Raw genomic sequence first — 25,184 nt, 5'->3', positions numbered from 1 at the left:
ACCATAATTAATCACAGACATAGGAGCAGAAGGCAGCCATTCAGCCCATCAGGTTTGCTCTGCCATTCAATGAGACTACAGCTGATCTGATAACCCTCCACTTTCCCACCCCATAAATTTGTGATCAGTAAGGGAATCTGGGTTTATGTTTCAACCTTCAATACTTATCAGTCAGGTTCAATGTTCATTCAGATAATAATCTGCCTTCCTGTGTTAGCTGTCAAAGTGAATAACCTCATGTTTAACCACATTATACTTCACCTGCTGTGTGCGTGCACCTGTAACAAGAAGTTGTCCCCAGCAGGGACACTTGCCTGAAGTCCAGGGTGGTTGATCAAATTAGTCTCTGATCAAAGTTGGGGACAACAAAGAGAGACAGCCACAATTCTTCAATACTATTTCGTCACTTGGGTACAGGCACCAGTTACCAAAGTGGAGCACGGATCTTCATCTGTCAGAACCATGCTTCCTGATCATGAGCACGGCCTGACAGTGGGGCACTGCCCCCAAGCAGCTAGTACAATGTGGGCCAAGGTCTGGCAGGACACTGACCAATATCCCCTCCAGCTGCAAACGGGAAGGATTGGGGCAAGGGGGCTGGTGCAGGCAGGCAGGCACACACTCCTCCGCACCCCCCAGGAACGTAGGACAAGAGACTCTGAAAACTTTAAAGTTGGCCACCACCAGTGGAGGAAGGAATGGACTGGAAAATGATAGTATTAAAAAGGAGGCCGGTTTTAGAGTTAGCTGTGTGAACATTGGCTGCCGCATTTCCTACAGTATAGCACCTTATTGGTTGTACATCCCTAGGTCCCAACACATCAATAGAGTCATACGATATGAAAACAGGCCTTTCCGTGCAGCCAGTCCATGCCAAACAATCCCAAACTAAACTAATTCCTCTCGCGTGCGCCTAGCCCATATCCCTCCAAACCTTTCCTATTCACTTAGGTATCAAAGTGTCTTTTAAACATTGTAACTGTGCTCACATCTACCACTTCCTCAGGAAGTTCATTCCACACATGAACCACTATGTTCCACTCCTGTCTTTTGTTAAAAATCTAAAAGCAGGACTTTCTCCACCAACCTAGTACACCAGGCAAGTGCGGGAGATCAAGGGAGATCCATTGGCGAGATGAACTTACTCAGAGTATAGCAGTTATCCAGCTTATCTGTGAAACTGCAGCCGTAGGTGTGAGCCGGAGTATAAGCTGCCGATGTGTTCATCTCAGGATCCTTTACAATAACGTTATAAATCACCCCTTGGCCAGGAATGGATGATACTGTTACACTCGTCTTATCTTGTGCACCCAGACTGCAAAGCTGAAAAAACGGAAAATAGAAATTCTGTGAAAATGGATCATGGCACAGCACCACCCCAGGGCACTCAGGAAGTGACCTTGTGGTCAGTCAGAATGATGACATTCTACAACAACTATTTGAGCTGTTGACTGTTACCAGAATTCTGGCTCAATTTTCATTTTAAAGAAAAACAAAATGGTTTGTTTTTATTATACTTCAAGTTACATCATTTCTCCCAGTGTAAGCTATTGCCTTGGGTTCACACGTTCAAACCCCACTATGGTATCTAATGAAAATTGAAGTTTGGTTACTAAATCTGGAATTTAAAAAAGTTTCACCAATGCTAATGGGATTAGGTGAAGTTAGGAGTTTAAGGAAAGGGAAAATTGTGCATAACTAATCTAGAGCTTTTGAAATGTAACTAGTAGAATAGATAAAGGGAGAACCTGTTGGGTGTAGTCTATTTGGATTCCAAGGCAGCTTTAGATAGAACAGTACAGGCCCTTCAGCCCTCAATGTTGTACCTGCCCTTTATCCTACTCTAAGGAGAAACTAACCTACATACCCTTGATTGTACTAATCTTCCTTGTGCTTATCCAGCAGTCACTTAAATGCCCCTAATGTATCGGACTTTAGAGTGGTGGGTGCACTGCCGGCTGTGGTAGTAAAGAACCTATCTTCCTCCAAATCACCTTACAATTATGCTCCCTCTTGACAGCCATTTCCGCCCAGTGAAAAAGTCTGACTATCTACGCCTCTCATCTTGTACACCACCATCAAGTCACCTCACATCCTTCTTTGCTCTAATGAAGCCAGCCCTAGCTCCCTCAACTTTTCATAAGAAATGTCCTCCAGTCCAGGCAGCATCCTGGTAAATCTCCTCTGCACCCTCTCTAAAGCTTCCAAATTAATCCAGTGAAGATTAATCCATCACTTCTCCTGCTCCTCAGATGCTGCCTGAACGGCTGCGCTTTTCCAGCACCACATACCTGATAACAACCAAGTGAACCTTCTTCGGACTGCCTCTAAAGCCAAAATAAATCTTTCCTTTAAAAAAAATAAGCCCCAAAACCATTTACAGTATTCCAGCTATGGGCCAACTAGTGCCCTTTATAGTTATAACAAAAACCTCCCTACCTTTACACTGTACTCCCTTTGAAATAAAGGCCAACATTCTATTTGCCTCATTTTAAAAATAAAAAAAAGAGAGAATGTGGAAGCTTAAGATTTACCAAATGCTGCCTCAGGATATGGGGTAGGCCATCAAGGATGGAGATGAGGAAATACAGGGCAACTTTGGATTATCCAAAAGGCACAGATGGGGAATAATTTGTTTGGAAAGTCAAGTGTTCGGAGAACAGTTTAGCTAAGCATCAGGACCTTGTGATCTTGTTCAGATAATCACAAATTTGGAGCATCAACACTGGGATAATTGAGGTTGCCCTGTATTCCTCAAAAAAAGGTGGATCAACTCGTGAGATCTGCTCCAACAGAGAGGGGGTGTGTGCGCGCGCACGCATGTATATTCAAGAAAGGAGTTTGATAAATGTATTAAACATGGAAGTTAACTAGGGGTATGGAGAGGATTTGAGATTAGGGCATTGAGATAGAGGATCAACCACAAATCATTGAATGGCACAGCAGGCCTGAAGGGCCGAATAGCCTACTCCTACCTTATTTCTCCATATAACAACCAGACTAATCAGCAGTTATTGTTAAAAACCCATCTGGATCACAAATGTCCTTTAGGGAATAAAATCTGCTATTTAGCCTACATGTGACTCCAGACCCATTGCCATGTAGTTGGCTCAAAGTAAACATGCTCCGCTCCCAAAATGATACAGAACGCCACTCCGTTCAAGGGCAATAAGAGATAGACAATAAAAAGGTAAGCCTTGTGGGTACTTGCAATTCCCACATCTGACAAAAATTAACTTCAATTTGCAATATTAAAGATGTTCCAAATTGTGGTTACTTCAACAGATGAAAAGGTGGCTGGGAGACATCTGTACAGGATACACCATGTAAACTTCATAAGATATCCAATATTTATATTGGATATTTGTGAACTTTCTACCAAGAGAAAAATCAATGTTAAGGATTGGCATGTCTAGACACATTCCAATTATCCATAAGAAAACATGCATTGAAATCATACTCAAAATCTTCAGCCTATTATGACAATCTTTCACCACTTGAGGGAGAATGAGGATGGGAAACATTTTGTACCTTGACTCCATTCGCTTCCACTTGATCTACCTTCGCCATCTTCTGAAGGGAGGCAAAGAGGAGTTTTTCAGTCAGATCAGCCTCTGGTAAGAAATACTGATAGACATCATACTGCAGTCTCAACGTGGGCTCTTCTGCAGCAAAGTCACACAATGGGGGAACTGTTCCCCTGCAAAAAGACAGACAGACAGTCACCCATTCATCACCTTTCCTCCAGTCAATGACACACAAATCAGAACAGTACAGGCCTATTGGCCCACAATATTGTGCCAAACTGACACCAAATTAAACTAATCCTTTCTGCCTTCCCTGGTCCATACCCCTCCATTCCTTGCATATTCATGCAATTGTGCAAAAGTCCCTTCAACAGCCCTATCGTATCTGTCTCCACCACCCTGGAGTGTTCCACACTCCTACCCCTCTTACAAACCAACCTTTCCCACCCCTCTCACCTTAAGTATTAGGTATTTCAATGAGGGGAAACATTCTGACTGCTAACCCTATCTATACATCAAATTTTTATAGAGTTGTATTAAAAAAAAAGAAAAGAGAACTGGGAGCACCAATCTGAACCATGTAAAGATGGTTTTATTCCCATTCACTCAACTCACTGATCGTTGTAGTGGTTTCAAATGAAATTGCAGCTGGAGATAGGTGCATTGCATTTACTGGTGCTCCAAGAAATCGCTGTTATTTTAAAAATTCAGAAATTGGCCAGAGTGTTGTCACTCTGCCATTTACTTTCAAACTATTTTAAAAGGTCAATGACTGAGAAAGGAAGGGAACCAATTTGGGGGGAGATCAAAAGCAATTAATGCTATAAAGGTATAGGAACAGAAGTAGGCTACTCAGCCCATGGAGTCTGCTGTCAGTGAGATCATGGCTGATCAATGTTACAAATCACAACACCAGGTTATCGTCCAACAGGTTTAATTGGAACCACTAGCTTTTATAGCCTATAAAAGTCTCTTACAATTGTAGCCTCCACACCCACCAGAAGGAGCAGCGCTCCAAAAGCTAGTGCTTCCAATTAAGCCTGTTGGACTATAACCTGTTGTGTGATTTGTAACATTGTACACCCCAGTCCAACACCAACATCTACAAATCAATAGCCCTCAACTTCACTTTCCTGCCTTCTCCCCCCACCTCCCTCCACACCCCCCATAACCCCTTGGCCTTAAAATATAATTTTTAATTCAGAGATATTCCAGTGACCCAGCCCAGAGAGCCCTCTGCAGAGAAGAATGCCTCAGGATTCGCTACCCAAGAAATTCTTCACCCATTTTAAACAGGTGACCTCTTATTTGGAAGCAATTTTCTCTGATCCTAGACAATCTCTCCATAGTACTCTAGATGAGATATGGTCTTCCCAATACTTGTTGCAAATATACTGAAACACTGAATGATTCTCTGGATTAATAGTCTAGCAATAATACCACGAGGCCATCACCTTGCAACCCTCATTTTGAGATGCTGTGTCCTTCCAGTATATAGTTTGATGTAGATCAGATACAAATCCCTTTTATGGGTTTTGTACCATACACACAGATGGAGCAATGTCCTGATAAGGACAGGGTCTGCCCTGTAGGATCATTACTGTACAGTGGGGCTGCAAATGGTACTTTCCAGTAACTGCAGTCTGTCCAAAAAGACATTGGATGTCAAACAACAGAAGTTTCTTGCCAGCACAATGCCAAGTCTGAGGGTTCACATCTCAATGATTAAATGAAGTTCAATCTCTGCTGTTTGCAAGAGGCCGATGCAGACTGTATTCAACCACACAGAATCAAAACAAAAAAATAATTACTGAGACATAATTCCACATTTGTGTAGCACCTGAATAAATCTCATCTGTGCCAACAGTTACACTCAACCAATTCAAGAAAAATCAGTCTTTAAACCAATGGAAAAGGTTTGTTTTAATTTTCAAGACTTAGATTTTCCACTCAAACAGTTAGCTTCTGAACTCCAATCAAACAGACGTTAGCCACAGCTCAGTGGGCAACAGTGGTTGAGATTCTTATCCCACTGCAGAGTCAGGAAGCAACACAAAACAGCAAGAGTTTTGCAATGCAGTACTAAAGAAGTGCCACAATATGGATATTTTGAAGAGCACACGATATTCATCTTCAAAACATTAAATTAGTCAGTCATTATTCATGTGTTGTGGAATCTTGCTGTGCATACATTGTCTGCTCATGATTGACTGACGTCAATAGAAGACATTATATTGTTGCTATTTCACAAGAGAAACTTGTAACAATGACTCCATTTCAGAAGAATCAAAAAAATAAACAAAATGCAGATCAGAAACATTTTTGCTTTGAACATTACCTTGCATATCCAACATTGGCTGGTGCAAAACTTATTGTGGCTTCATACAGGTTGTACTGTAAGTGTACACGGGCATCAACTGTCAAATCAGATGCCATGCTACATCCACCTGGTACAGGATCTGCTGAAGGCAATTGGAAGCAAGTTAGTACAGAAACCACCTGACATTTCTGTATTACGAGACATACCCAAGATCTAGTATAGAAAGGGGGATTGGAGTGTCTCATGGTTGTGTCCTTGCCTATGGACTGGGGGACCAGAGTTCAAATCCCATGAGTTTCAAAGTTGTATTACAACATGTACAGGTTGATTAGAAGACATCTGAGGGAGGAACCGATGGCAACACTAACCCAACCATTTGCTTACAGGATAAAATTAAAATACAGAGGATGCTAAAAATCTGATATAATAAAACAAAATGCTCATTAGCTTCCAGTGTACAGTGACAGAAACCAAGATCACCACAAGTTTGAAATATCTTCAGTTCAAAAGGCAGTCCTACAAAAGGCCAGCATCAAATCACACATACAAGAATGGCACCAATTCTCTAATTATTTAAAGATGAGCATTCTAAATCAACACACCTCTGGGCACCAAAACTATTCCAAACCTGTTGTTTCAGATCTATAAAAACAGGCAGAGTTGGGTGAAATATTCATGCAAATAAGACCACCACAAGCATCCCAACTTCGCAAAACATTTATATTAAAAAAAAATGGATTATGGGAGAGAATTAAGACTCATTTCGCAATCACGTCAAGACAGGGAGGAAGTGAGGGCTGCAGATGCTGGAGATCAGAGCTGAAAATGTGTTGCTGGAAAAGTGCAGCAGGTCAGGCAGCATCCAAAGAACAGGAGAATCGATGTTTCGGGCATAAGCCCTTCTTCAGGAATCACGTCAAGACCCCAATGTAACCAAAGGGGGAACGGGGGTTGTGTAAACACCTTAACCAAAATGGACGTGTGCAAAAGGTCACTGGTTCGATACTAGAATGAGATAGTTCAACCTCCTGCTTTGTACGGGAGAATGACAGACATTGCAGAGGCGTTTTCCATTGGTGTTCGTAGATGCCACATCAACGCAGTCTCCTCTGGCTTTAGACTTTGCAGCAAGGCAGGGTCTTGACCAGTTGAAGTTTCTGTTGTAGTAATCTGAAAAAAAAAATGTGCACATTGACATTTTAAAAGCAATGTTAGACACACATCTTTCAATCAGGTTACAACAGAGTGAGTATAGATGGGATGTTTTCTTGAGCATGGGACAATATTCTCTGGATAGGAGGCAGACACTTTAGAATTGAAACGGAGGGATTTCCTCAAAATGGTGAGTAAGACACTTGTAAATTCTCAGCTGGAATACAGTGCACAGTTGTAGGTTCACATTATAGGAAGGATGTGAATGCATTGGAAAGGGAGTGCAGAAGTGATTTACAAGAACTGTTCCAGGAACGAGAGACTTCAGCGGTGAGGATACATTGGGACTGTTATACTTGGAGAAAAGGCAACGAGAATGAAGCTTCCAATATCATGAGCTGGCTGGATAAAGTAGGTAGCGATGAAATGATCCCACTGATAAAGTAACAACGAATGAGAAGGGCAAAGATTTAAAATGCATGCAGATGACGCAAAAGGAAAAACAAAAATCATACAGGTAGTCATTTAAGAGAGAGTCACTGAATGATTAATTGGACAGAAATATTGTGTAAGGGAATGGGGAGAAAGTAGGACATTACCCGGTGTCAAATGATGCTCGTTTGAAGAGCAGATTCAGATACAGTGGTCATCTCCTGCATCAGGAGGATTGGTAAATCTCTGGAATTCTCCAAGCTGGATTGCTGCAGATGTGGAGCCATTGAGAAGGCTCAAGGTAGAAGCAGATAGGTCACTAATTACAAAGTGTGGTGAAGTGGCATTGGGAGAGCAGCAGCTGTAATCCAACTAAAAAAGTGGGACAGGCTGAATGGCCTACTCCTGCTCCTAAAACCAATTATAATAACTTAAGGGCTCAGATTTTCATAGGGTTAGTCCTCTAAGTTAGTGAGCAAGTTGGGAACTATTCCAGCTACTCCCTTGACAGTCTGAAAAGAGCACTGCAGATGCTGGAAAAGCACAGCAGGTCTGGCAGCATCTGAGGGGCAGGAAAGCCATCAGGAATCCTAAGGAAGAGTTTATGCTCAAAATGTTGATTCTCCTGCTCCTCGGATGCTGCCTGAGCAGCTGTGCTTTTCCAGCACCAGACTCACTCATCGACCTTGATGGTTTGAGTGGATAAAGAATTTCTATCCACTGGAAAGTTTAGAAGCAGCTTCTCAACACGCTAACAAGGGGGTGGGGGCTCAAGTGCAATTAGGGATGGACTTGCTCAGTCACTTCAGGAGGGCATTAAGAATCAGCTACATTGCTGAGGGTTTGGAATCACAAACACATACAGTTCTCTGCCTCTATCCTAATGCACCAAGTACCAGTCACTGATTACATGTGTCTCCTACATTGGCAGATATAGGCCAGTTATATAGACACTGGCAGGAATAGAGTCCAAAACAAAAACACCTTTCAGCTCATGACCATTGATTTATTCCCTTAAGTAATGCCCAGGGAGTTTAAAACAATTTGTTTCTGGAAGGATGAGGAGTGACTTGATAAGATATATAAAGATGATGAGGCATAGATACAGTGGATAGCCAGAGACTTATACCCAGAGCCAAAATGGCTATCACAAAGGGGGCATCATTTTAAGGTGGTGATCGGAGGAAGGTTTAGGGGAGATGTCAGAGGTAGGTTCTTTATACAGTGGAGAGTGTCAAATGTAAGGTGCTGGAAAAACACAACAGGTCAGGCAGCATCCCATTCTTGGAGGGCTTTTGCTTGAAACATCGATTCTCCTGCTCCTTGGATGCTGCCTGACCTGCTGAGCATTTCCAGTTAATTATGGTTCAAGGCAACACAGACAGCATATTCGAAACACACCATTCACTCGGTTTCTCTCTGTTCACTCTCCAGAGAGACCACAGGAAATTTGGAAAAAAAATGCTTTGAATTGAGGTATCAGTGAATCTGGAAACAAAGTACGAGTCAACACATGAACAGGATTGGAGTTAGGATAGAGCTCTGAACACAATTGCAGTGAGAAGACAGACAGGAAACAAGCGTTTGGAGGTGGGGGAGGGGGTAAGGGAAAACAAAAAATTGAGACATCAATCCAAAGCACAGAACAAGTTGGAAAGCAGTCAAGAGTTGAATTATCAATACACATTTACATACCTTATGAAAGGAAAGAAGTGTATTAACATATTTGGTGTGCACTTGAATGATGATGAATGTCACATCCACAGGAACATTTGACAAAAAGACAACAAACGTCTTGTTCTCAAATAATGTGATCTGTTGAAATCTTCCAAGTTTGAATTCAATTCGATCTGCATGAGAGGGAGGATTACAATACAGATACTCAAATTTTAACATGAGCTACACAAAGATAAATGTACATCACAGGCATTGCCTCATAAATCATCTCACTATTTCAGGTTTTGCTTCACCACCTTTCAAAAAAAAAGTTTAGTTGGACAGGAAACGCTGAGCTCTGACAAAGAACAAGGAGGTAATTAACTAGATTATCTGGTCTGATGGGGTATTGGGGGGGGGGGGGGGGGGGTGTGGGCAGGGAAGAAAGGGGAGAACACCTGCAAAACAAAAAAAAAAGAAGAACAAACTCCATTTGATAAAGGCAAAAACAAAGAAATCTCAAAAACACATTAAAATCTTTCATTTCCCTGATGAACAAGAGGCAAACAGCTCCTGAAACACCTCTTCAGCAAACTTGAAGAAATTTGAGGGATGGTCAACAATCTTTCAGTAGATGAGATGATTGGATCATCCCATTGCAGTTTATGGAATAATAATTGATGGCCACGTTGCCTACATTACAGCAGGGGCTACACTGGGAAGTACTTGGAGATGTCCCAAGTTGTTAAAGGCATACATAAATGCAAAAAGCTTAGGTTTGAAAAATGCCTCAATTGCTCATTTTGAAATCTCCCACCACCCCCTTCACTGAATATTCTCTGGAGAGATTTGTAAGAAAGTATGCAATTAAAACTGAACTTGGTGGGGGTGGGGTTTGCCAACTTTATAGGTCTTATTCCTGGAAGATTTATGACATGACCTTATAGCCTTGCCCTGCTGTATTGTGATACTGTCTGGCCAGACCCAAACCAGAAGCTCATTAACAGGTCGTCTCAGACAGGAGAAATGCTCCTTCCAGCAGCAGCTGTCTGCAGGGATAAGCCTGGCATGCACAGGGAGGGTGTTTATTTGCACACGGCACCAGTTACTGGTATCTGCCAAGTGCAAGTGAAATACAAGTGGCAGCTGGGAGAACACAGCTCATCACTGCCTCAAGACGAACATGGTTTATTATAAGTGGAGGAGGGGAAAAAAAAAAAAGAGTTGAACAAAATGGCACAATATTAATGTTCAGATGAAGGATTGCATAAGGCATAAGATTGAAGTTGTCATTTTCCTTGATCAAATTAGGAATCTCTTGAAAACAAAATGATCACCCCCATTCAGCCAAAACTTGTACTTTCAACAATGGACAAAACAAGTTTAAAATTCATGACTGGCTTATGCCCAAAATGTTGACTCTCCTGCTCCTCGGATGCTGCATGACCTGCTTTACTTTTTCAGCACCGCACTGACTTCGCCAACATCTGCAGCTCTCACTTTCTACAAGTTTGTTTTTCCATTCCTGTGGTGTATTGTAAGTGATACGTGGGCGCTGATATTAGGGTCAGCCACAAGTGACTGCCAGCCAGCACATGAATGTGAACACTTCAGAAACAGACAGCCCCTGCGTTCCCCGGTTCTAAATCGCTCCATTGTCACTTGCCATCCCCTGCTATTACCCGAATCTGGAGATGGGGACCATTCAGCCTGTTGAACTTTGTCATACAATCATGACAGACTTCTGGCTTCAAACACCACTGTCCCACCTTTTCCTTGATATCATAGCCCCAACTATCAGCCTATCATGGCCTTATATTCAAAAGTGGAGATGCCACAAACTTGATGAATTTTCAAGGTTCATAGCACTCTGAAGAAAATTCTGTCATGTCATCTGAAAAGAATGCAGATAAACAGGACACACTACATCAGGCTGTATCTGTAGCTGTGTACAGAGGAGGTACAAAGTGAAAGTTTGAGGACTGGTACCATCTATGAGCAGAGATACCAGAGTCCAATACCAAATCTGAAGAGATGTTATGAATTCAATGTGACATTAACTCTTCCTCAGTCTCTACACAAGCTGCTGGACCTGCTGAGTTGCTTCAGTACTATTTTTATTTCAGCCCTTGGCTTTCATAACATTGCAAGTTAAATCGGAACAGACAGATGTTAGAAACTAAACAGGTTTAATAGGGTGAAGGGTGGGCGAGGTAACTGACAAAGATAGGTAGGAAAGGGAGTTGTGAAAAGGACACAAAGCTATGAATAATGTTGATTCAGTGAGTGGGCAAAGAGCTGGCAAGTGGAGTATAACATGGGAAATTAATTGTCCATGATAACTGGGATAATTTTAAAAAAAAACACTAAATGCTGAAAGATTGCAAAGCTCAGATGGAAACAGGTGGTGATACGATCCTTCAAGCCTGTTCCACTATTCAATCACAGCTGATCATCCATCCCTCCCCAGTTCTCACCTTCATGGAATCCCAGGTATGGAAACAGGCCATTTGGCCCAAGTCCACACTGACCCTTCAAAAGGGTATCCCACCCAGATCCATTCCACCTACGCTATTACTCTACATTTACCCCTGACTAATGCACTTAACCTACACATCCCTGTACACTACAGGCAATTTAGTATAACCAATTCACCTGACCCGCACATTTGAGTAGTGTGGGAGGAAACCCATGCAGGATGGGCCAACTCCAGAGGCAGGAATCGAACCAGGGTCCATGGCACTGTGGAGCAGCAGCGCCTTTTGTCCCCCATAACTTTTGGGGATTTTAGGCCAAGAACAATATCCAACTCCTTCTGGAGGTGGCTATGTTGGCCTCAACTGCTTCGAGACAGAATTCCACCAGCTCCCCGCTCTCTGGGTGAAGACATTTCTCCTCAGCTCAAGCAAAGGAGCTTGGTGTTCAAGTGTACAAAAAAAGATGCAGCAAATAATTCAGAAAGTGAACGGAGTGTTGTCATTTACTGAGAAAGTAATCCAAATACCTGCATTTTAAACTCCTGGTGCAGTGGACCCAGTGGAGATTTCTCTGCTCCACTGGAGAGGAACTGTGTGCTACTGTCAGAATAAAATAAGCTGATATGCCATAACATGGGTATTTCCACTGTACCAATTGTAAGTACACTTTGACCATTTATTTAGCCAACTGCCTGGTTAAAAATGATGAAAATCACCTAGTGCAGAGCAGGGAGGGCAGGTCAGAGGACCTCCTCGTAGGTCTGCTCCTGGAACTGGCCAAACTGACCATAAACAGGTCTAGGTCACGGGCTGTGGAGGAGGTAGTTATGGCCAATTGCCTACCCCTCTTCCATGGTTACATCTGTGCCCAGGAGTCTCTGGAGAAGGAGTACACTGTCCACCAACACCTCAGGTTTTCAGGGAGAGATGGGCACTGCAAGAGTGTTTTGTTTCCCTCTCAGATTCTATTTTGATTTAATCCCTCCCCCTCCTCCCCTTCACTTTTTGATCATTCAGCATTGCCCTCTGACAAGGTCATTGCTCATATCACTGGCCACCCAGGTGTTTTTCTTCCTGATGGTGGAAGATCAGTTACGTTTTCTGCACTTGTTCTTCACTGGGTCCTACACCCACACACAGATGACATAGGTGCTGGGGAATAAGTTAGCACTACTGCTGCTTGGTAGTGTTGGGGTTAATTTAAAAGTAATAAGGAAGTTAGAATCTGTTCAGTTTGGGGATTGACTCTGAGCCAGTGTTACTGTAGGAAAAGAGGACAATATCTTGTTCATAACTGGAATACACAAGTTTGAGTTCATGCAACATTCCTTCATGACTGCCATCCAGTGGGTCTAACCATGAAGTGAGAGAGACTGGTTATGTCCCACATCAACTCGTCTCCCAGTCTGCCTCCATCCCCTAACGTAACAGGTCCACAGTGGATGCCACATCCCTAGCCCTGCATTAATCCCTGGAACATCTGGACAACAAGGACACCTAGTCAGACTCCTGCTCATTGACTACAGCTCCACCTTCACCACCATTATCCTCCTCCAGACTGCTCTCAAAACTCTCACCCAGGTCTTGGCTACAACTGGATCCTTCCCTTTCTGACCACAAACCGAGAAGGTGGTAACTGCACCTTCAGCACAACAACAAAACTGGAGCCTGCCCCCTTCCCAAGGGGGTGGCCTCAGCCCCCTACTGTACTCCCATGGTTCTGTTGCCAAATTCCAAATGAACACCATCTGCACGTTTCATGGTGACACCAGCGTGATAGGATGGATACGTAACAATGAGTTAGAATACAGAAGGCAGATAGGAGAGCTTGGTGGCGTGATGTAGTGACAAATCTCTGAACATCAGAAAAACTAAAACTAGTCATTGACTTTAGAAAGAAGGAAAGAACATACCCTCACCTACATCAGAGTGGAGGTTGTGGGGGGTAAGAGCAAGTTCTTCAGTGATGATAACCACCTGTCCTGGGTGTCCCACATAGATGTGACAGTCAAGAGGCACAAGATCACCTCTTCTTTCTCAGGCAGCTCAGGACATTTGGCATGTCACCAACTTCTACAGATACACCATTGAAACCATGTGTAAAGACCTGGTATGGCAACTGCTCTGCCCCAGACCATACGAAAACTACAAAAGTTACGTGCACAGTACTAGACTTCACAGAAATTCACCTTCCATCCATAGATTTCATTTACATGGCTCACTGCCATGGAAAAGGCTGCTCACAAAGACCCATCGCACCCCGGGAATGATCTCCTACAAGCTCTAATCAGGTAGAAGATACAGAAGCCTGAACACATGCACCTGCAGGTTCAGGAACAGCTTCTTCCCATGTGTTAGACTAATAAGTGGACTTTAACTTAAAATAACATTGACCTGCTAGTGTTGATCTTGTTTTGTGTACATCCTGTGCAGCCATAACCTTGTGTCTTGCTGTCTAAGTGCCCTAAGATCTGTGGGCCCTAGTTTGCTAGGGATGTCTGTACAGCTCACAAAAACTTTTCACTTACTTTACTTAGGTACACAGCCAAATGTTTTTTAAAAAAACCAAAGATGGGAGCATGGTTTGCCATGCCAATGGACTAGTAATCCCTTGGCCCAGGTTAATACTTGGGGCATCCTGTTTAAAATCCGAGGGCAGCTGGTAAGATTTATTTTTCTATTCCAGGTATGTTTAAATCAGTTTGATTTTTTTTGTGCAACCTGCATCAGTGGTGTCCTTTAGTGATGGAAATCTGCCATTCTCACCTACATGTGACTCCAGACCCACAGCAGCACCCTCAAGTGGCTGAGGAAGGCATTCAATTCCAGGACAATTAGGGATGGTGCTGCCTGGTGACACCCACATCCATGAAAGTTTAACAAAAAGATGAACCTGCAGATTTAACCAAATCAAGTTTCTCTTTCTGCCCTGATTCAGAACAATTACTGGGATATTTTTATATCTTCTGTTGTGAAAACAAAAACATTTGTTCCTTACACTTATCTTTATTATCTACTAACATCCATTTTCACTTGGACAAACAAACACAGTTTAATGTTTTTCCTTTTAAAGATATTTAAAGGAATGCTTGGTATCTGCTTTTATAACTTCAAGTGAGTTCATCTGAAGTGACATGACTCAGTTAAAATTGGTGAGTCACTATTGGTTTTTGTAATCAGACCAGACCTGCAGCTCACCTTTTCGCATTCCAATTAAGGCAAAACAAACAGTGGAGAGAGAGAGAGCGAGAGGCTTTTGAACATCAGAATCTTACCAGTCTGAAAGGCATAGAGTTTTCTTCACAAGATTACAGCAGCAAATGCCCAGCTACAGACAAAGTCAAAGTTCGAGCAGAGAGAGAGAAAAAAAAAATCAGCCTCCTGAGAGATACTTCCAAACAAAAACAATTGGTGATAAAATGTACGTGATCAGATTCCACTACATCTAACATGATTTGGATGAAGTGCACACCCTGAGCTCAGGAACGTGGAATGAAGTGTATAACCTAGAGCAAAATCGAAAGCCAAAATATCACAAGTTGTATCACGCCATGTCATGTGAAGTTGGTGAAACACAGAACAAGTTGCCATATAGAGCACAGTGGGTGCACTGCAGTTTTAGATTTGCAGTAAAATGTGACCAAAAATGAACCTCCCAGCTGGCTCCAGTAGTCAACGGGTCATTCGACTGCAAAGCTCACTTCATCCTCCACTACAATAGTGTCATATAGCCATGGATGACCAATAGCAATCCACACTCCGAGTCTAAGGCAGTGGATACCTGTTCAACTCCAAAATCTTTACTGACCTTCAGTCTAGAGCTGAGGGGGCGTGCACCGTTGGAAGGGACGGTTACTTTTGAGAGAGAGAGGGGTTCAGGAACAGTACAATCAGGTGGGCAAAGTGGGGAAAAAAAAGAGTCACCATAGTCCTACTAGACCACACAGCAGCTCAGGGATGGTTTAACCTGAGGGTCACCATGCCTCAGGCAAGAGGGGAGAGGTTGAGAAGGAAAGTCCTTAGGTGATAACCTCAGTAGCCAGTGTGGGAACTGAACCCACTGTTGAAAGCCAGCCATTCAGCCGAGTGAGAGTTAATACATCATATTTAGTTAATGCTGATTTTAGTCTATCAGACAGTAAAACAAAGACTATGTTTTTATGTTCGTGTGAAATCTTACATAATTCCTTCACAAAAGGCACTGTCAGTGATTGTAATAATTTTACAGTATAAACAGGTCTGGTGTTATGTCCCAACTAGTCTCATGCTTCTCATCCCTTAGCATATCCTTTTCCCTTGTGTTCATCCAACATCCTCTTAACATGGCTCCATTTTATTCACCTCAATGATTCCACGTGATGAGTATCACATTCTCACTACGGTCCAGATGAAGAACTTCCGGCTGGAGTTTATTGATGACCAGTTTCTATTGATGACTCCTAGTTCAGGTCTCCCTTGACATCTTCAACACTTCTACACAACAAACCCTTTCTCAACTCAAGCTCTTCAGTCTTCTCTTTGGAGAGAGAAATCCCCAGTCTTTCCTGATAGGCTCAAAAACAGTTTATGTCTGCCTCCAGAGCAAAAAGTAAAATTTTAAAAGTAGGGAAAAAAAAAGTTCTAATGGTCTAGATTTTGTTTGAGATGTTGTGGAGGAGTTAGGCACTGTCAGTAGAGTCTAGACTAGAGTGGTGCTGGAAAAGCACAGCAGGTCAGGTAGCATCTGAGGAGCAGGGAAAAAAAGATTTCAGGCAAAAAGCCTTTCATCAGGAAGGGTTACTGTCAATAACCCTTCTGTCCACCTTTGCTAAATGCCATGTGCACACACCACCCTGAATAACCTTATAACCAACTACACAGTTACAGCAGTCACAATTCTTAGGCATGTTTTGCTATGACTCAGTTGCAGAAACAAGTGCTTAATTCCAAAATTTGCAGATGGCAAATGGAGGTAAATAGTGAACAACAACAGGCTGGCGGAACAGGCAGACATTGGAAGAGGAAATGTAAAAGCAGTAAAGTGTGAAATGGTAACATTACAGAAATTAAGGGTTAATTGTAACTTACCAGTAGGGTCTGCAGCTACTAAAGACTCAGGCAGTGCATTAGAGATAATCACAATTTACAACATAGCTATGAGGTAAGCTATCACCTTCAGGCTGACAATACCCTAAAATCTGAGATTCATGCAATTCTGAAGATAAATTGGCCCTTAAAAGCCAGTGACCACCATCTCGGTGTAAACCTTTTTAAATAACATCTAATTTAAGGAAAATTGGTTACACACCTCTGTGGCAGGTGGGACTTGAAACCAAGAATCCTAGGCCAGTGTAGGGTCACTACCACTGCTCCTAGAGCACCCCTGAGCAATTAGATTACATTACAGTGTAGAAACAGGCCCTTCGGCCCAACAAGTCCACACCGACCCGCCGAAGCGCAACCCACCCATACCCCTACATTTACCCCTTACCTAACACTACGGGCAATTTAGCATGGCCAATTCACCTGACCTGCACATCTTTGGATTGTGGGAGGAAACCGGAGCACCCGGAGGAAACCCACGCAGACACGGGGAGAATGTGCAAACTCCACACGGTGGGTTGCCTGAGGCTGGAATTGAACCCGGGTCTCAGGCACTGAGGCAGCAGTGCTAACCACGGTGCCATCTGGTCACCAGCCTCAATATATCTCATGAGAATTAGTATCAAACCCAAATTTGACACACTTACCAAGCTTGGGGTGTTACACGGAGGTCAAAAAAAGGTGCTATATAAATCAAGTTATTATTGCTTATTTTGCCAATCAACTGAAATTCAATATTAGGGAGGTGGCAATAGCCTATTGATATTTTCACTGAGCCATTAATCCAAAGATCCAGGTAACACTCTGGGACCTTGGTTCAAATCCAGTCATGGCAGATGGTGGAATTTGAGTTTAACAATTAGGTTCTTTATTCCAGATTTTTATGACAATGAATCCATTGTTGACAAAAAAAACACCTAGTTCACTACTGCCCTTTAGGGAAGGAAACTGCCATCTTTACCTGGTCTGGCCTACATGTGACTCCAGACCCACAGCAATGGGGTTGGCTTTCAACTGCCCTATAGGGGATGGGCAATAAATGCTGGCCACATCCAGTGTATGAATTAAGGAAAAACCTCAAAATGAGTGACACTAAGTACAGAGCTTTTGATTCACCCCTCCTCCCCCAACCTTACTCCTGAAATCTGTTCAGCATACACACCAGAGTTCCAGCAAGACCTCCCAGATCTGTTATATTTTCCAAAGTTCATGATCAAAAAACATAGAACAAGCATCTGCTTTTGACAAGCTGTTGGTCTTTACCAGCAACTCAAACCAGAACCCAACATCCAGAGAGAGACACTGCTTGTGGTATTACTGGCTTCCAAATGTAAAAGGAAAAAAGAGGAAAAATGATAAGTTGTTTACAAGCAGGGATACCTCACTGCAATTTTTAAAATGCTTTCACAGATGATGGTGTAGCTAATCGAGGCCATTCCTAATTGCCCAGAGGGTAGTTAAGAGGCAACCACATTGCTGTGGGTCTGGAGTCACATGTAGGCCAGACCAGGTAAGGATGGCAATTTCCTTCCCTAAAAGGAGTGAGTGAACCAAATGGATTTTCTTGACAATCAGCAATTGTCTATTGGAATTAAAAAAAGACAACTGGATTGGAGTCTAATTCCACTGTCTGTTGTCATGGTGGGATTTGAACACAGGAACACTACCTGGGTTGCTGGATTAACAGTCCAGCAATACCACCACTCTACCATCGCCTCCTCTATTTTGGAAGCCCTTGGTGATACCTGGGGTATTGTGTTGAAGTTCTGGTCTCCTGGATGTACTGGCGATGGAGGGCTTGCACCAAGGGTTTATCAGGATTGATGTATGAAGAGAGATTGGATAGGACTAGATTCACTGGAGTGTAGGAGAACGAGGATGGAGCTCAGAAACCTTAAAAAAAAACCAACAGAACTGCACGGGATCAATGCAGGAAGGTTATTCCCAATGACCTGGGAGTCCAGAACCAGAGGTCACCATTTAACAATGCAGGACTGAGGTGGGGAGAAAGTTATTGTGAGAGTGTTTGGGGTGGGGGCTGTGGAATTTTCTGCCACAAGAAAGTGGCCAAAACATTGAGTGTTTAAGAAGGAGTTAGAGATAGTTCTTAAGGCTAAAGAGATCAAAGGCACAGGAAGAAAGCAGGAACAGGGATTGAGTTGGATGATCAATCATAATTGTATTGAATGGCAGAACAGGCTTGAGGGCTGAATGGCCTACTCCTGTTTTCTATGATCCAGATTGTATTGCTCAAGCAGGCAGTAGAAGCATTTTTAGCAGAGTTTTTTTTTGTATAAAACTAAAGATGTGCAGTATTTTGAGGACATGCAGGTTCTATACATTAGCTCTGAGCATGCACTGTGGGCAGCATGGTGGCACAGTGGTTAGCACTGCTGCCTCACAGCGACAGAGACCTGGGTTCAATTCCCGCCTCAGGCGACTGACTGTGGAGTTTGCACATTCTCCCCGTGTCTGCGTAGGTTTCCTCCGGGTGCTCCGGTTTCCTCCCACAGGCCAAAGATGTGCAGGTCAGGTGAATTGGCCATGCTAAATTGCCCGTAGTGTTAGGTAAAGGGGTAAAATGTAGGGGAATGGGTAGGTTGTGCTTCGGCGGGTCAGTGTGGACTTGTTGGGCCGAAGGGCCTGTTTCCACACTAAGTAATCTAATCACTGGGCAGAAACAGTAGGCCAGCTGATCTTTGCCACCTCATGATTTGAAGAGGATTACAAACAGCATGGTCTTTGCAATCTCAATTGAAGAACACATTCAATAACGCAGTGCCCCCTCAACACTGCAATGTGCTCAAGTCACCAGCTACCAGCTGAATAGAGTCTGCTACTAAGTTACAGTCAGTTTTGCAGCAGGCTGTGATGGCACAGCAATCATGTCCGTATCACAGGGCCAGGAGCCACAGGTTCAAGTCCCACTTGCTCCACAGCGGTGTCAACATCCCTGGCCAGCTTTGTTAGAAAGTATCTCATCAGTTTTATACATGCTCATGACACCTATTTGTAACAAATGAATACTTCAACACAGATAAGCCAAGACTCAAACTGAACCAAAGTTGCTAATCCAGTTTCATAGGAATTCTTTTCATGAAATAAACTAATTAGAAACGAGTTGAAACTACTGACAAACACATGCAGGATTGGGTCATCATACAAGGCTTTGAAATAGTCAAGGAACACTTAATAAACACTATAGCAGTGTCAGCATCTGTAACTAATTCTATTAAAAAGTTCCAGAAAGCAGGACCTTCAGGGAAAGGAAAATCTGTTTCCTTTCCCATTCTGCTCTAGAGAATTTCAGCCTGCAGATCAACAATAGTCACTTCACCTGTAAACTGCTTTGCCCCTCAGGACAATTAGGGATGGACCAAAAAAAAAGCTGCTAGCAACACAAGATTAAGTGAATTCCTTCCTTCGCATTGTCTAGTCCTGATAGACACCAAGACAAATCTATGAAATCTAGACTCATTCTTCTAAACTCCAGTGAATATGGTCCTAACTGATCCAGGCTCTCTCTTCACACAATTAATCTTTCCAAAAGGCCACTCAGCCCCTCAAGCTGGCTCTGCCATTGATGATTGCAGCTGATCTGATTAATCCACAGTCCCTCCTACCCCAATCAACTTTGCTCCAAAAACAAATGGAGCTCTGCCTAAAGACATTCATGGACTCCGCTCCAACCAGCTTTAAAGGAGGGAGAATCCAGAGAGAAAAACAACTTTTAAACTGGTGGCTTTAAAAAAAAAGTGGCGTACCTTATTTTTCTAGACTCTTTCATGAGGGGAAGCATCCTTCTCACATGTACATGTCAAGACCCCTCAGCACATCAAGTGATCAATAATCCTCAAAAATCAGAAACTTATCAAGTTTCCCAAGGCCAGAAAGACAAGGTAGGTGCTGGAACTCTTTAGCACTCCACAGATCAGCTGGGGAGTCTGCCTGCAATATTTCACCACTCTGACGTGACCTACATACACACACACAGCACAGGTTGAGTGTGGTGCTGTAAAAGCACAGATCAGGCTGCATTCGAGGAGCAGAAGAATCCATGTTTTGGGCATAAACCTTTGAAGTGCCCATTCCTGAGGAAGGGATTATGCCCGAAATGTCGATTATTCTCCTACTCCTCGGATGCTGCCTGGCCTGCTGTGCTTTTACAGCACCACACTCTCCACTCTGAGCTTCAGCATCTGCAGTCCTCGCTTTCTCCTATACACAGGAGAAGTTACATCTTCAATTCTAGTCTCCTTTCTCCCCACTTCCCAGTTGGTACATTGATAAATCTGATATTATCTGCACTTGATAGTGATTCTAGCTAGGTTAATAACTATGGTAATGAGTCTAGGAGGCTATTCAGCCCATCTCGAGTACTTTCATGTCCTTCTCCCACAACTCTACTAATCTAGTCTTTTGGAGATCATTATTTCTTTCAAATTCCTTAATTAAACCTGCCTCTGCCACATACAATTAAAAGCGAGTGGTTTGAGTTTACAAAAGAGCTTTTCCATGTCATCCTTGCTTTTTGTAGCAATCACTTTGCAATCAGTACCTTCTGGTTCAGCTTTCCCTCAAAAAATCTGTCTAGACCCATCACTATTGAGTGCCTCAATAAAACCTCATTTCAGCCCTCTCCATCAAGGCTAGCAGACCATCCCTCAATCTATTCCCCTCCCTTAAGTTCCAAGGAATGATTCTTGTGAACCTTTTCTACACCTTCAGAATCAAACAATCCCAACAGTGGGGAAGCAGGCCATTTGGTCCATCGGATCTCACCCCATAACCATCTCCCTACCCTATCCCCACAACCCTGCATCTCCCATGGCTAATCCACCTAGTGTACAAATCCCCTGGACTCTACAGGGCAACTTAGCAGGGTAAATCCACTCTAACTTGTACATCTTTGGACAGTGGGAGGAAACTGGAGCACATGGAAAAATCCCACACAGACCCAGGGAGAATGGTGTCTGTCTGTGTGGAGTTTGCACAAAGGGTTGAATCGAACCTGGGTTCCTGGTGGTGGCAGCAGTGCTAACCACTGAGCCAACATGTCATCTTCATACATTCACATCCTTGCTAAACAAACAAAAAAGACTGGTCAGTAAACACAGCTGACCCAAAGCCCTTTTAAAAAAAACATCTTACTTCTGTTGAAGCTGCTTAGAATCCAAATACCTTTTTAAACAAGGGTGCATCCATAACTACCTATAATGTGGTTCACCATATACCCCAGGAGCAAAAGATAAAATCTTGCAGATGTTGGAAATCAGAACAAGATCAAAGACTCAGCATCTGTAGAGAGAAAAACCCAGTTAACATTTCAAGTCGATGACCCTTCACAGAACTCAAAGCTATTGGAAGGTCATAGACTGAAACGTTAATAATTTCTCACTGCTAGGTTTGTGGAGAATCTGGGGAAGTTCTTCTAAGCACTATTTAGGTTCTTAGGTTATTCACTCCCCAATCCACCTAACTCCCTCTACACTTGCCGCTCATATAGAAGTGTGATAATATCACTTGTGCATTAAGTTCTCACACAAACACAATGTATTGATTTGAAGATACCAGTGTTGGACAGGGGTTAAAAAAAAGTTTTAAAAAATATGTCACAACACCAGGTTATAATCCAACAGGTTTATTTGGAAGCACTAGCTTTCAAAGCACTGCTCATCAGGTGTTTTATGTTTCAAATCACAATGTTCCAGTACAGAAGGAGGCCATTCACCCTCTTGTGACTGCACTCTCTCCTGAAAGAACTACCCAGTTAGTTCCACTCTCCAGCACCCTCTAAACTCACTTCTTTCAGATGTATGTCCAGCTGTTTTGAAATCTCCAGGGAATCCACCAACACAACCACCCCAGCAGTGAGTCAGAGATGTACAGCATGGAAAAAGACCCTTCGGTCCAACCTGCCCAAACCAACCCAGATATCCCAACCCAATCTAGTCCCACCTGCCAGCACCCGGCCCATATCCCTCCAAACCCTTCCTATTCATATACCCATCCAAATGCCTCTTAAATGTTGCAATTGTACCAGCCTCCATCACATCCTCTAACAGCTCATTCCATACATGTACCACCCTCTGCATGAAAAATATCCCTCTCACCCTAAACCTCTAGTTCTGGACTCCCCAACCCCAGGGAAAAGACTGTCTATTTATCCTATCCATGCCCCTCATGATTTCATAAGCCACTATAAGGTCACCCCTCAGCCTCCGACGCTCCAGGGAAAACAGCCCCAGCCTGTTCAGCCTCTCCCTATAGCTCAAATCCTCCAACCCTGGCAACATCCTTGTAAATCTTTTCTGAACCTTTCAAGTTTCACAACATCTTTCCGATAGGAAGGAGACCAGAATGGCATGCAATATTCCAACAGTGGCCTAACCAATGTCCTGTACAGCTGCAACATGACCTCCCAACATCTGTACTCAATACTCTGACCAATAAAGGAAAGCATACCAAACGCCTTCTTCACTATCCTATCTACCTGCGACTCCACATTCAAGGGGCTATGAACTTGCACTCCAAAGTCTTTGTTCAGTGCATTCCAAATGCTAAAGAAGTTTCTCCTCATCTCACTCCTAACTCTCTTGTTGAGAAATAGCCCCTTAATAGGTGCATCCAGGCTGGGATTCTATCGGCCATAACAGCAGCTCAGTGTAATCTGACAAACCAAAGCAATTTACTGATTGAATCAAACTCTAATAGCGGCTCTAACCCAGGCATCAGTAATTACACAGATAACAGTAAGTCTGTACCCCCCAACTATGGGCAGGAACAACTCTACAGAGGACATCGTGTATTCTTTACCAAAGAAATTCGTTAATACCGCAACATTTATCGCTGCGGTGTTGAAAAAATACAAAAAAGTTGCAACTTAAGAGCGACAGAGGTTCACGATAATTCCCCTGTCGCTTCGACCAACGCAACTACTTTCAAAAGAGCAAGTGGCGCCTTGAAAATGTAACGTATTTGCATCGACGATCAGATTTCAAGGGAGAGCCCCTGAAAAGGAGAGAAAATAACCCCGGCCCCCCTCGAGAGGGTGGGATAAACAGGGAGCACTCACCTGCAAGAGTCTGGGGTTGGGACAGGGCTAGGAGCAAGAGGAAAGGTGCAGCCCAGAGAGGACTCTGTATCCGGGGGAAGGACGGCATGTCCCCTGTCCCCTGTCCCCTGTCTCTGGTTTACTCCTGTGAATGGTTCAGGAGAAAGACACTGCTGTTACTATCCCAGTACAGAGAAAGCTCTCTGAGTCTCCTCCTTTTACACACACAGACACCCAGTCAGTCGCAGAGCGCCTCAATATCCGGAACCTGCCCCAACTCCTGATCACAACATCTCCTCGTGATGTAAACCAGCCCCGGGCTCTGTTAACCCTTCCCACCCACCCCAGTCTCACTCCAACCCAGCCCAGCACACAACCCTCTCTTGGCCGCACCATCGCTTTCAGGAAACCGCTTTATTACACTCTTACAGAACATAAAAATCCCACAGTGGTTGGAGCCAGAATGAGACCATTCGGCCCGTCGCGTCCAGCCTGGCAGCATTCACCTGCAGGGCTCAGAACAATACAGAGTGGGGCTGAACATACTCAATTCTGTCTTCTTGAATGAGCCTGTGGAATACATTACCACGGCAAGGAGCTGAGGCCAAACCACTGTGGGCTCTCAAGGAAAACCGAAAAACCTATGGATGCTGTAAATCTAGAAACAAAAACAGAAATTGCTGGAAAAGCTCAGCAGGTCTGTGGAGAGAAACCAGAGTTAATGTTAACCCTGATTTCTCTCCGCAGACCTGCTGAGCTTTTCCAGCAATTTATGTTTTTGTTTCTGGTTGTAAGGAATCGGATATAACATTTGGGGCTAAAGGAGTCAGAGGTTATAGGGGAATGCGGGAACAGGGAACTGAGTTGGATGATCAGCCACGATCATATGGCTCAGAGGCCGAATGGCATCCTCCTCCTAGTATTCCATGTTGATTTTCCACAGCAGCAAAGGCTGGAAAATGCCCAGACATTCTGACTCATAGTAATTTAAAGTCACAGATTTTCTTTTCCTTACTTTTTGCTCTCTAACAATTTTTAAAATACAGCAAACTTTGTTTTTGATTGATTGATTGGTTTGATTGATTGTCACATGTACCTAGGTACAGTGAAAAGCTTTCTTTGCGAGCATGACAAGCAGGTCATAGCAAGGACATACAGATCACAGAGTGAACAAACTTTGGACAAAGTGAGGCATACAGGGTACACTGCACAGGACGTGTGCGAAGAAAGATCAACATTAACAAGGTCAGCATTATTCAAGGATAGAGAGTCCATTCATCAGTCTAATAACGGCTGGGAAGAAGCTCTTCCTGAACCTGTTGGTGTGTGTTCAAGCTTCTGTAACTCCTGCCTGATCGAAGAGGTTGTAGGAGATCATTACTGGGGTGGGAGGGGTCTTTGATGATGTTGGCAGCCTTTCTGCAGCAGTGAGCTGTGTAATGGAGTCCATGGATGGGAGGTTGGTTTCCGTGATGGTGTGGACT

General features: G+C 43.4%; 1 protein-coding gene across 4 annotated transcripts in view; it reads right to left on the bottom strand.

Moving 5' to 3' along the window:
* The window catches only part of tm7sf3 (transmembrane 7 superfamily member 3), a 38,327-nt gene extending 14,505 nt beyond the window's left edge, over positions 1–23,822 (bottom strand). For 3 of the 4 annotated variants that reach the window (XM_043708725.2, XM_043708727.2, XM_087997001.1), the window contains exons 1-6: positions 23,722–23,822; positions 9,127–9,281; positions 6,873–7,017; positions 5,866–5,989; positions 3,532–3,700; positions 1,146–1,323 (exon numbers count right to left, since the gene is read on the bottom strand). In XM_043708725.2, coding sequence (XP_043564660.2) covers positions 1,146–1,323; positions 3,532–3,700; positions 5,866–5,989; positions 6,873–7,017; positions 9,127–9,281; positions 23,722–23,809 — 859 coding nt within the window. In that variant the 5' untranslated portion in view covers positions 23,810–23,822. The remainder of the gene's footprint in view (positions 1–1,145; positions 1,324–3,531; positions 3,701–5,865; positions 5,990–6,872; positions 7,018–9,126; positions 9,282–23,721) is intronic. The other variant, XM_043708726.2, reaches the window with a different exon arrangement.
* Positions 23,823–25,184: the final 1,362 nt, after the last annotated feature.

Source organism: Chiloscyllium plagiosum, unplaced genomic scaffold, assembly GCF_037043375.1.
Source record: "Chiloscyllium plagiosum isolate Xiang-an unplaced genomic scaffold, Cpla_swu_hap1 HiC_scaffold_19, whole genome shotgun sequence".
In the NCBI taxonomy this organism is placed as follows: Eukaryota; Metazoa; Chordata; class Chondrichthyes; order Orectolobiformes; family Hemiscylliidae; genus Chiloscyllium; species Chiloscyllium plagiosum.
The sequence above is the reverse complement of the archived record's forward strand: the minus strand, read 5'-3'. Positions and strand labels throughout refer to the sequence as shown.